Source organism: Strigops habroptila, chromosome 3 (assembly GCF_004027225.2).
Source record: "Strigops habroptila isolate Jane chromosome 3, bStrHab1.2.pri, whole genome shotgun sequence".
Classification (NCBI taxonomy): domain Eukaryota; kingdom Metazoa; phylum Chordata; class Aves; order Psittaciformes; family Psittacidae; genus Strigops; species Strigops habroptila.
In genome coordinates, this window is record NC_044279.2 from 24,387,473 (window position 1) to 24,400,338 (window position 12,866).

Sequence of the window (12,866 nt, forward strand, 5' to 3'; positions counted from 1 at the left end):
GTTAACTAAGAAGAGATTGTTGTTACTGTCAACAAGAAGAAAAATTAATAAAATCCTCTACTGGATATTTCACTGAAGAAAGTGGTGAAAAGAAAGTAGTTGCTGGCAAGAAATCCTCTGTTCTTTTAATACTAGCGTGCACCTTAAGGCATGGTTATGGGAGTCTCAAGTCCAGTTACCCTTGACAAAAATCTTTCTGAATTCCTTCAAAGATCTCGTTTATTTAAATGTCCGCCAGAAAATTTGATTAATTTTATATTATCGCCTGCTTTGCTTGTAAGACATTTAATTTGTCTTTCAAAAGCTCATGTAACTTGATTGTAAATTGTTGAAAGAATTCTAGAACTGATGAACGGCTCCCTCCTGTGAGAAAACTGTCACATTACAGCCTGCAGTGTTTGACTTGGTGCACAAGCTGTCGTGTGTAAGGTAGCAGCATCTCAGAGCTCTGAAAGAACTTACTTCCCCTTCAGTAGCTCTTTTTTAGTGATGTTTTGTGAACTTCTGAAAACTGCAGCTTTTTTTTTTTTTTCCCCCCCCACCCCTGAGTACTTTGTATTCTTCTTCACGATTCCATGGCAAGGAAGCAGGGGTAATTTTGCACTACATTCCTTTAATAACTAGTAATACTTCTATTCATATTTGCAGGATTTTCTTGTCGTCTGAAATCCATTACGACTTTTGTTATATATGTGTAAATTTTCAGCATCTAGTCACCCCAGTACTAGACATTTTTGACTGGTATTACTTACAGAGAATTTTGTAGTTAAAATAAAAGGAAGTTGTTATTCTTTTTGGTAAATTAAATGTCCACTAAATTTTATATGAGCGAAGGAATGCGTTCAGAACTTCACTGCCTTTTTTCATTTATATTTTCATTCTGTATTTGCCGTATGTCTTTATTGTTTAGAATGGTTACTGAGATGTGATGTGAAAATCATATGATCAGAGAAGAAACGATGCTCCAGTGGCTAAAGTACTTTTGGAATTCCCTACTAATTAGACCTGAATTCTGCATTTCAGCAGAAAATTAAGTCTTTTGTTCAGAAGTTACTAAATTAGAGTTTTAATTTTAATCAGAATTTTTAGCAGATGTATAACTTAGAGGACTAACAGGAGAATTGTGGACTCTTTCATTTCTGATTATTAGTTCCTTAAAACCTAAATCGCTGTGCCAAGAGTTGCCATTAACCTGTAGTCTTTCACGGCCTGTCTGAACTAGCTGATACTGAGTCCTGTTTCCTGATAGTTGTCTATTAAATTTGACATTCCTATGTATTTTTGGCTTCTCTCTTCATCGTGGGTGCAAAGATAGTGTCAGAGAGGAAGATTTTTGTCATACTTCTGTGATAGACCATTTCTTGTTTCTAGCCTATCACTAATAAGCTAGCGTGAGAAGGCTGATGTTGCAGTTGTGCATGTAAGGATGTGGTCCTTCCAACACATTGCTTAGAATGGATGTTCAGACATCACCTGAAAATCATATGGTTGCAGAACAACTGTGAAAAAAGTTTTGGACATAGCACGGGTTGCACACTTCGACAGCCCCTTCTGAGAGCAAAGCTAGGGAGGTTTAAAGAAATCCTGATTAGGGTGGAATTCAAGCATCTGTTAGCATGTGCTTGTCATTAATTAGATATGCACCTGTGTGCTTGCACTGAGGTGCGTTCTTGAATCTTGGCTGAGGGCTTAATTTGTTGTAATTCCTTCAAACCCTCCTATTTTTACTCTTACTCCTAGCTCCAAAATACTAATGCTGGCCTGGAAGCAGAACGGAGATCTTTGCACCAGTACCAGTGAAAGGTTCTAGAAGCTTCCTTTCACTGAAGCGCTAATACCCACCATGGCCTAAGGCAGTACAGCATCCTAGCTAACAGTCTTGATGTTCCCATTAGCCCTTCTTTTGCAGCTCTGAAGGACTTCCATTTCACAATGCATCTCTTCTTTCCAGCTCCTTTGCCACTCTGAGTTTGGCCAAGTAATTGCTGTTGTAGACTGTAACAGTTTTTTTTGGGATGTGTAACTATACTCCAAGATTGATATTCAGCTTTAGCTTGAAGTCTCATCGGTGTATTAACTGTTTTTCTTGGATTAAGGTTTCCTATTACAGGTATAAATAGCTAACTCCTTTGACTTTATTGTTTCTTATTGTAATGCTGCAATATTAATTCCTAAATGCTTCTGTTCGGTTAGCTTTGAAACTTCATTTAACACATTTTTGTTTATCATGTGCTTACAAAAAAGTTTTAAACTGTTGGTTATGTGACTGTGCTAAGCTCAAATTATTGCTTGTTCAGGCTCTTTAACTGCAAGGAAGTTTTTAAAATACATAATTAGCCACTTTATTTATTGTGACACGTTTAATATACACACATAGTTTTGGAACCAAGATGATTAAGGTATCAAATGAAATGGATACAACTGGGATATTTGATCTATTGTTCTCAAATTCACGGGGTGCCATGAGAGTACACAGATTAGTTCAAGGAGACCTCACTTCATTTATGTGAACGTGTAGTTTTTCAGCTACGCATCTCTTACAATTTGATTGATCCTATTTAGAAATCAGAAGTATTTCACATCACAAAATTGTCCTACTAAAAATAATTTATTTTGTTTCAGTTTAATGAGTGGAGTAAAAAATAATGTTGGCAGAGGAATAAATGTGGCCTTGGTCAATGGTAAGTGACATTTTAAGTTTTAAATGAGGAGATTGTCTTCATTTTCAAATTGTTTCTGAAATTTGAGGTGAAATACTAAGGGATGGTGAAGGGCAAGCAGGAGGAGAAAAGGAAGTGTTCAGTATATTTATACTGAAATAATGTCAGATTTTGGCACTTGTACCTTTTTGTTAGAAAAACTAAGCACATTTTTGTTTCTAAAAATGTGTAGTAATGTGGAGTGCTGTGGTGACTATTTTTGCTATCTCAGTGGTACATCAGATAAATTCATAATGCACTTATAAAATGGAAAAAGACACAAGATGCATGCAGCTACTCTTGACTTTGTGTGTTGCCAACACTAATAAAACTGTAGACTAAATTCTTCTGTTGCTGTCTTTGCAGTGAAACTTATTTAACAATTCTGTTACTAAATGGAAAGACCAGCTCATTTTTTCCTAGCTTGAAATCAGTATATTTGATTAGTCCATATTTGTAGATCTTTTTCTTCAGTAACATCATGTTATGTAATTGCATTCAGGATTTTTTCATTAAAAATAGACAAGTTTACCTGTCTACCACCTTGAAAGCTGAGCTGAACGTCAGTACTGGCAGCTTTGTCCTTAATGTGTAGGAAGCAATTCCTTATAGTACTGAGATAGCATTTTGACATTTCACTGCACTATAAATTCATGTTATTTGTGGATTGTACTCAGGTTTACATCATCTAAAGCTTGACTTGAACAATACTTGCCTAATCGTATTTTGCCCTCCTAAATTTTCTCAATCTGTTCAAAATAAAAATAACTACCTTCATGTTCTATAGCTGCCAGTCTTTCTCCCTGTCTTCCAAACTTTGCATGAATGTATGTGTTAAAGAATACTCTACCTTCCATCAAATACTGCCTTTGTGAACAGTATAGTAAAAAAAAAAAAAAGGCTAATGAGATTACTATATAGTCCACTTTCTTCTATTTGTTTTGGATATTTAAATCAACCAAGAATTTCTAGTCTATAGCGAAACATGCAGTGTAATTTTAATCTTTCTTATTTTCTATATGGCACTAAAGGCAATCTATAGTAATGCTATTTCCACAAAAACAACTTAAAAAAAGGCCAATATATGAAGTGAATTCTCTTTATTGGTTTTAGAGGCTGTGGGCTTTTTGTTTTGTGTGAAGCAAAATCAGAAGTTTGAATCTTCTCTCTTTTTTTCCTTTTATGTTTTCCTGCACCTTTTTGGAGATTATCATGCTGTTTAAGGAGCAATTTTCATAAAAGATAAGAGTTACCATATAATTGAGTTATATGGTGTCTTCTGCAGCACTTTCTCCAAGTCATTAAGAGGAGTTGGGCATATTGTCTTTTAAAATAATTTTAGCTATATTTAATGACTCTATTTCTTTTTCTCCAGGTAAAACAGGAGAACCATTAGACACTAAATTCTTTGACATGTGGGGAGGAGGTAAGTGCAGTCACCTTAACTGGTTAGAGAGAGACAAATGCCTCTTCTGGTGGGTGGTTTTTTTTTTTTTTTTTTCCCTCTCTCCTTCCTACTCCTTCCAGGCTCCCTTTGCTGTGGTAGTTTAAGGTGATAGTTAATGGAATCCTTACCTCTACCTTTGTAATTGTGAGGAGAGTACAACTTTAAAGAAACACAAATAGTTGAGGTGGAAACGAATGGTTTGGTTAATCAAACACACTTGTTCTCCCCAGTAGTTCCCACTAGTGGTTATGTCTTTACACAATATGGATGAAACTCTTTCTATAAAATGGAGTGCTCTGGTTCATTTTACCTTTCTCCCACTTAGCATCTTAGAAATTTATAAGTACATTTACAAATATTCTTAAAACAGCCTTTGCAGGAAGGCATTGCAGGTGTTTAAATATGGAATGGTTGCTTGTTATTAAACAGGTTTGTGTTCTCTCTTCAGATGTGGCTCCATTCATTGAATTTCTGAAGTCTATCCAGGATGGAACAATAGTGTTAATGGGAACATATGATGATGGCGCAACCAAGTATGTCACTGGTTTATTATAGTAAATATCGCTTAAACTTTAAATGCCATTTTTGTGCTGGAAAAAAAAAAGGTATTCTTTATCATACAGCCACTTTTGATAAAGTTTTGTTAGAACCGTGGAGTGGTTGGGGTTGGAAAGGACCTTAAGATCATCTAGTTCCAACCCTCCTACCATGGGCAGGGACACCTGCCACTAGACCATCTTCGAAGATGAAGGATTTGAAACCATGCTTTCAGTTGATTAGTTTTATAATGCTGGTGTGATGTGGGGACAACAATGTTCAAATTAAAAACTAACCCAGGTGTAATGGATTATGTATGTATTTACATAGAGGACTGTTAAGTGTATACTTTTGTGATCCCAACAACAGAGGAAACAATAAATTAAATATTAAACCAGACCCTTGAACAGAAATACCACAAGTGTTTGAAAATCTGAAAAGGCCAGAGCTTAATAGTCAGCAATTGCTATATCAGTACACATAACTTGTTTTGCTCCTTTGAGAAAAGGTCTTAATGCAACAAGACAATGTGGGGCATTACAGTCAGAATAACAGACTGCTTACTCATAGCTATGAAGAATATATGTTAGGCATTGTACTTTTTTTTAAACCACACCCTTATCCTTCCTGGTTCCTGAAGACCCTCTAGGTTTCTAGCTGATCTTCTAGAATTTGTCCCCACCTCATTTTTTGAATGTATGCTGCCAAGAATATCTGTCATCTGGGAGATGTGCTGGGTCTCCTATTGCTGATACCTCGTTCTGTCTTATGCTAGTAAATTCAGATATGTCGAGATATAGAAACAAGACTGTGAGACATACTTTGGTGGAAATTGGTCTGTTCCATCCAACCACTTTTCTCAGATTGACTCCAAGACTGAGCTCAGTGGTTATAAGGGTGCAGAAACCATTCCCAATAGGCCTTGCCTATATCCTTCCTTTTGAAGTCTGAGAGGTTATTAAGTGTGCACCTCATACTTTCTGGCCTCAGTGTTTGGACTGTTCCACCCTGAAGTTGTTTAATTTATTAATGTAGACATAGCCTAAGAGGTTTTAGTTCTCTTTAAGCATTATCTTCCAACCTTCCCATCTTTGGTCAGCTTTAATAGATGCTAAAACTTACTGTAGAATTTGTATTGTAATCTACTTCTCACTTAAGTCATCCTGTCCAAAGGACTGCTTTTCACAGTGAAAATTAAGTGGGTTCCCCCCCCCCCCACACTTCTCTTTTGTTGTTTTAATAATATCTAACTTTTTTTAATGTGTTTTATATTTTTTTTTTTTCCTCTTTTGGTTCAAGTTCTTATCCACAACTCGTCTGTATTTTTATGTAGGAGCATCTTTCCTGTGACCAAGTCCTGACTCTGCAGTGCGCAGTATTGTCTATATGTTCACTGCTTTTAGGAGAAGAAAGCACTTTAATGTTTCTTTATGCCAAGGCTGGATTTTCTGTCTGCCATTCCATTAACTTGTTTTGTTGCTTTTCTTTTTTTCTCCTTTGTTTTCAATAAGTACAATTAGTTTGTTTCAGTAATCAGTCACAGCTCATGTTTTTGAAAGCTTGCGTGTGGGCACAATATCAGCTAAACAAGAAGGTGAATTTGTCCCATTTGTCCATTGTCCAGGAACTACTGCTTAGTAGGGACATTACATAATTAGCCAAAACCTTACTACTGATGTTCGATGGTAAACATAAATGCCAGTTCTTGAAAGCAATTTAAATTGTGAAAAACCAACATGTTTAAAAGTGTGGAGGTTGGGGTGCTTTTTTGTATATATGTATATAAGCTGTCCACGTGCTCTAAAAACTTGGAATATGGGCTGTGCAAATAACCTCCAAAGTTCTTAATAATTTTCATAATTTTACCTAATACACCTATCTCACTAGTAATAATCAGATGTTGTATGTGGTGTTTAATAATCAGGCAAATATAGAAACTGAAAGGAAGAACTAAAAAACACTGTTGTTTGGAGGTTTTGGCATGATAATTTATAATCCTACAGAATCGTTTTCTCTTCCATACTAAAATTATCCAAGTTAGACCTACAGGCATTGAACTGTGTTGTGGGGCAGCATGCTGAATTTTGAATTAGTTGACCCAAGCAGACAAGAGCTTCTTTCATATATTTAGGTCATTCTTCTGATCTAAAATAGCTTTTACTTTATGTAGACTTCAGCTTGAGACTGCAAACAGTGTTTACTTTAAAGGCTTTCTTTTTTAGTTGCTTGGAGGATTGCTAACGTGACTTGAGAGGTATGTATAAATTCTCACAAGATTGTTCCTGGCTTTTGTTGGCATTACTGATAGGTTTGTATGCTGGTTCCTTGAGATTATAATATTAGGGGCAGTGCTCATTAGATCAGGTGATTTCAGAACTAGACTTATCTGATTTTGAAAGATAAATCTTGCCCAATATTGACTGATTTAAACTATATTTAACCAGGTTAAAGCTGAATGGTCCATAGAACAATGAAAGCTCTAAGGGCATATATTTATTCACATAATGAACTTCTCTGTTCTGTTCAAGGCTTAATGACGAAGCACGGAAACTGATCGCTGAATTAGGAAGCACGTCTATTGCCAACCTTGGCTTTAGAGACAACTGGGTCTTCTGTGGTGGAAAAGGAATTAAGACTAAAAGTCCATTTGAACAGGTCTGTGATTCTATAACTTATTGGAATTTAACAGCTTACATTAATAAAGGTGTAGCATGTTTTATAAATACCATGCATTTGTTCAGGATGGGTATCTAATATTGCAGTAGTGGCACACAGGGTTATTTTAAAATCTATTCTTTGACTAGCCTCCTCCTTTTAAATCTACAAAGGAGATTCTTTGGTGATTCACAAATAAGAAAACACATATTTACTGGGTAGATCTTATTATCCCAATAACTAGATCATTTATCTCTTTAATGAATCCAATTAAACTTGTATTTAGATGCACTAGCGCTTGTATTTTAGATGCACTAACAATGGTAGACCTCCAACAGATAAGTGGTAGTTAAAGTGTTGGTGTTCCCACCTCTTTGCTTTGCTCTTCTGTCAAAAATTAATGCTGCCAGAGTGAAATTTGTGAAACAGAATGTGTTCCCACACTTCAGCTGTTACAACTGAACATGTGCCATTGTCTTTAATTACTGGTAAGGTAGCTTTGCACTAGGAGGGTATGGAAGGCACATTCTCTTGCCAGCTTTACAAGGGAGTGGGAACTAGTGCAGGAGCAGTGGCAAACTCTTGGAGGCAGCAGTGTGTTACGTGACTGCAGATGATTGCTTGCTGGAAAAATAAACCCCTAACTTTCAAAAAAGGCAAACATTCAACATTAGATAATGTTCTTTAAAATCTGACCATTTGTTTTCGGTGCCTTGTACGTTTAGTGTCCTTGTTTATTTTCTCCCTAGTGTTTCATGTTTCAATGCAGGTGGTCCTTTCCTTGCTTGTCTCTCTTCCTGAATAAACATCCATAATAAATCTAAGAAATGTTTTCCCGGTATGGCTTCACTGTTTTTAGTGTACACCTGTCTGAGCAAGTTACATGAAGTGGTGAATACTGAGAGGTTGTTATATTTGATACAAAGCACAAGAGTCTAATAGCAATGCCTTCTTTTTGTCCATGGCTTGAAAATAAGTAAATAAAATGTCTTTTAAAGCTGTGAATTAAAGCAGAAGGATAAATGAGTTTATATTAACAGTAGGTTGATGTTTTCTTTTTATAGCATATAAAGAACAACAAGGACACAAACAAATATGAAGGCTGGCCAGAAGTTGTTGAGATGGAAGGCTGTATCCCTCAGAAGCAAGACTAAATGAAAACAAAGGAAAGGAGAATCTGGAAGAAAATGCACTTTCTGCTATTATTAGGGAGAGGGCTATGAAGGAGACTGTACTGTAAATAACATTTTTAAAGCATGCAACCATCTTGTCGGTGTGTGCATGAGCACTGACATTTTGAATATTCGGATTATTTATTGCTAACACACATAGAACTCCTTTTTGTAAATATGTCCAAAATAAAAGAAACATCGAATCATTTCTATGCAGGTTTCTTAAAAGCACACTATTTAGTTTTCCTGTGGTAAATAATATCTTGTAGATCAACTGGCTAAAATTGCATATGCTGATAATAAACAGATCCTGACAAATGTTGTACTGTCCTCTTAACAGAGTAATGTTGCTGTGAGTATGTAAGCTTTGTGGAATATTGTAGATTTTAGTGATAAGTTAATAAAGAGCTTTAATTTTTTTTATCCTTTGCCTTTTTAATGGCAGCATCACTTTCTATTAAAGCTATTTGGTTATTCTAGTACCAAGCGCTCCAGAAACTTATTTTGTAGACCCCTGTCAAAACTGAATAATCAGCAAAGGAGGAATACATGATAGTGTAACGCTATGCCTTGAGAAGCACAATATAAAATATTTTTATTAGGGGAAGAACAGAAGTAAATATGTAAATAGTGTGGATGATAGCAGCTTGGAAGGATTTGTACTTTACTTAAAAATGTTTACTTTGTAGAAGAGCTGTGGCATGTTAAGCAGCAATACTGTGGTGAACTTGTTCAGTTTTTACTGCAGTTCTTGTACTGCTGCTTAACCATCCGTTCTACCTATGGCTGTTCAGCCATAGTGACTAGTCACATGGTAAATGTGCGTAACGGAAGAGCTTCCTCTTAGCTCTAATATCAGGAATAGATTTCCCATCACAAAGAGACTGTTGGAAAGTAGGCTACCTTCTAGTGAGCGTTGTTTCAGGGTATGCAGTTGTGTGCACCTTTACCACCAGCTGTGTTACACCTAATGTGAGCTGAGGCAGTTTGTTCTTACAGTGAGATGTTTGAGAAAGCATTGTGTCTTGGGTTGTCTGACATTTCAACTTAACTGACAATGTTTTCTTCATCCTTTTCGGTTTTTTTTAATGGAAAAAATGGACCAAGTTGAAGTGGCCTTGTTCTTTAGCTTGTACCACGTTGCTGCTTTGGAAATTCCTGTTTCTTGTAAGTAGGGCCAGCTTGAACTTTTCCTGAAACTGTTAGTATGGTGTAACTGATGGTGTCGGTATTCACAAAATAGGGGCTGACACAGAATTGGGTGTACTCTCTTGGAGCCTTATGTCGTGAGTTCTGGTTTAATCTTCACAAACTTCTAGCTAGTACCATGGGGCAAAAGGCACAAAGGATTTTTGAGGAACCTGCAGTGTGAGTTGAGCACAGCGACATTCAAAATACTATTATTGTTGATGTCTTCCAAGACAGGTTTAATTCTGCAAACTAAAAATTTCAAGCAATATTGGGAATTACCTTGTGAGTCAAATAAATAAACTGTGATACCAGAATAATACTGGATTCAGAGTTCTGTATGTTTAACTAGCTTGTTAAATAATGTGGTTTTCCCTTAAGTTTAATGTAGAACAGCAATAAATGCACCTTATACAGTGAAACTGCCTTTGTTAAATCTTTCAGATTTTTTGTGTAGGAGGACATGTCAAAACCACATATCTGTTTTTGTGAAAGTAAATCCCTCTGTTCTTATCAATTGGAAAATAACTTCTGTTTCATAACATTAGGCTATTGTGGAAAACAGTGCAAGTCCTGGAATTTTCACAGACATACAGTTTTGTTTGGTGTATATGCCAGTATTGGTTATGCTGCTATCCAGAATAGTATCAAGATGATTTTGAAGTTACTTGGAAGGGACTTAAAAGATAAAAAACCACGTTTGTCTGCATTAACAGTTTCCATGGACTATTCTTGCCTTCATGCTTTTGGTTTTGTGTGCCAGTGAATATTTCATCTTTCATCAAGTTAAAAGGCTTAAATTTCCTCTACAAAATTAAATTGAGAGAGAATAAGACTAAAGGCAGACCTCTTTTAGCCCTTGTATCTTTTGAATTTGTGCCCTTTTTGTTCAGTCTAAAGTATATTATACCTGTCACCCCCTTGAAGTTACACCTATCACAAAACTTATAAACAACAGATATTTAAGCAATAGAATGGTAGGATTATTTTCATAACTTCTTAGGTAACTTGATTCCTGTGATTTTTTTTTTTTGATGGAAATCCTCTTATGCTCAAACGCATGTCCTCACAGCTTTATCATGTCACATTTAATAAGACTTTCCAAGTAAAATACAAAACTTCCACTGGAGTAGGCATACAGTGAGCTCTCCTTGCAGTAATTCATCATCATGGTCTGTTGACTTGCCACAAGATTTGGTTATGCCATCTCTTATGCCTTGAGTGGGCTGGTCATAATATCCCTCTGATGAAGTAAACTTTCTGATGCTTACACTTAAGAAGCAAGACTTTCCAATTATCTTCATTTAATTTGAGGTGCCAAGCGCAAAGATTACTCTTCTGACCTCCCTGATCTCTCCCACAGCTGGTCATAGGAAGTAGTTGCAAAGATGAAGGCATTTTATACAGGTAGCTTTATGTGGCAGTATCCGTGTGTGACAAGGATCCAGGATGTGTATTTTCCTACCCAAGATAATGGGAGCATTTGCAGCATCTTGCAGGCTTGTTGAGAACAGAACAATAAGGGAAGATAATAACTGAGAGGTACGTTTACCTCAAAAAGTGTGGTTCTCAGAATGGGGGGAAGACACAAGAAGGTGTTCTCTAGAAACAGCAGAGCTTTTCACAGCTTTAGTTTCCCAAGTGCTAGTTTGCAAAAAGCTTCCTTTTGCTCAGCGTGTTTTGCTTTCCAGATGTCTTACTGTGGCACTTAATTCCCTCCAACATTGACGTGACTACTAAATGCTTGATGTGTATGTAATGTCTCCTAAACTGTTTGGATTTTCTGCAGTCTGTGTGTTTTTTAGGAATGAATGTATTAATAAATAGAGGCCAGGTGGGTAGCTTGAGGAGGGGAAATAAAATAATAGTACCGCCACCATTAAGTGTTGACCGACTTAACCTGTGTAAGGGTAGGAAGGGCTGCAGTTCTTCCCTAAACTGACTTGGGTCATGGCTAAGGTGGGTACCAAGCATGGGACTTTTTATTGATGAAATCCAATTCAGCATTATGCCTGTAAGGCCAGGCTAAGGCCATTCCCTAGCTTAATACAAGGGACCTGGCTAAGAAAATTGAAAAAGAAACCTGAAAGGCTGGATGGGAACCTTGAGGCCAAAGCAAGAAGGTACAAGAACAGCTCTCGGCCTGTTCCAGTGCTACTACAAGGTGTCAGTGGCTCCTGAGGCTGAACTAAGGACATGAGGGACCCTGCTTCTCACCCTCTGAGCAATGTGCCAAAAGGGCACAAACATCTTGTCTCAGCTGCCTCTTGCTGCTGCCTCCTTGGAGGTGAAAAAGTGAACAGTAGCAAGAGAGAATGTCCTCTACTTGAGATGTTTCATTACCTTTCCGATTATCTTAGTATTAGCTTAAACCCACTTTAAGTTCCTCCTTGCTGCTCCTGTAGTCAGCACTTTCAGCCTTACAAACGAGATCTAGTGCATCCTTCACAGATTAAACCAGGTTCCTCAGATGTCTCTTCCTGGGCTTAACTATCCATCTAGACAGGTTGTCTCATGTACCATCTGAATCTTCTTTGCTGAAAACTGTGGATTACTTTTTGCAAGTTAAAAGTTGATGATTCTCCTCTTAGATGTTTTTTTTACATTCTTCCTGTCCCTATCTTTTCCTTTCTAGAATATGCAACACAGTGCCTTTAATCTTGCGTATATCCTTTTTAAGTCGCTATAATCTGTAACCACCCATTCCCTCAAAAAGTTCTATTCCTTTCTTAGGGTGGTGTCCATAGCAGGATATAGCTACAACCTCATTGACATGAAAAAAGGCACTCCCAGATGAGAAAGAATCACGTCTGCCCTTTGAGCTTGATGGATGGCAGTGGAAGGGAGTGCTGCCTTCTGTGGAAGGTAGTCTGCAAATGTTTTTTCCTACCAAATCCCGCAGCAATCCTCTCTGACTAATTATCTTCCTCAGCCTTGAATATTTCAGCATGGTCTTTATCAGTACAGCCTCATGTTCCTAGATGTTGGCAGCTGAATCATCCTTTCCATTGGAAAACTTGGTGAATAATATCTTGATTTCTGGCTTTTATATCTTAGCCCTAACACACAATGTATATAACTACACCTTGTGTTAAGTTTTGCAGTGTATTAGTAGATAAAATGAACATTGTCTGTTTATTACCCTTTAAAGTATGTAGAAATGAAAAC

General features: G+C 36.9%; 1 protein-coding gene across 1 annotated transcript in view; it reads left to right on the forward strand.

The window, feature by feature from the left end:
- The window catches only part of FAM3C (FAM3 metabolism regulating signaling molecule C), a 34,741-nt gene extending 24,726 nt beyond the window's left edge, over nt 1-10,015 (forward strand). The window contains exons 6-10 of the mRNA XM_030479316.1: nt 2,623-2,681; nt 4,075-4,125; nt 4,595-4,679; nt 7,212-7,338; nt 8,403-10,015. Of these exons, the coding sequence (XP_030335176.1) occupies nt 2,623-2,681; nt 4,075-4,125; nt 4,595-4,679; nt 7,212-7,338; nt 8,403-8,492 (412 nt within the window). The 3' untranslated portion in view covers nt 8,493-10,015. The remainder of the gene's footprint in view (nt 1-2,622; nt 2,682-4,074; nt 4,126-4,594; nt 4,680-7,211; nt 7,339-8,402) is intronic.
- The last annotated feature ends 2,851 nt before the right edge of the window (nt 10,016-12,866 follow it).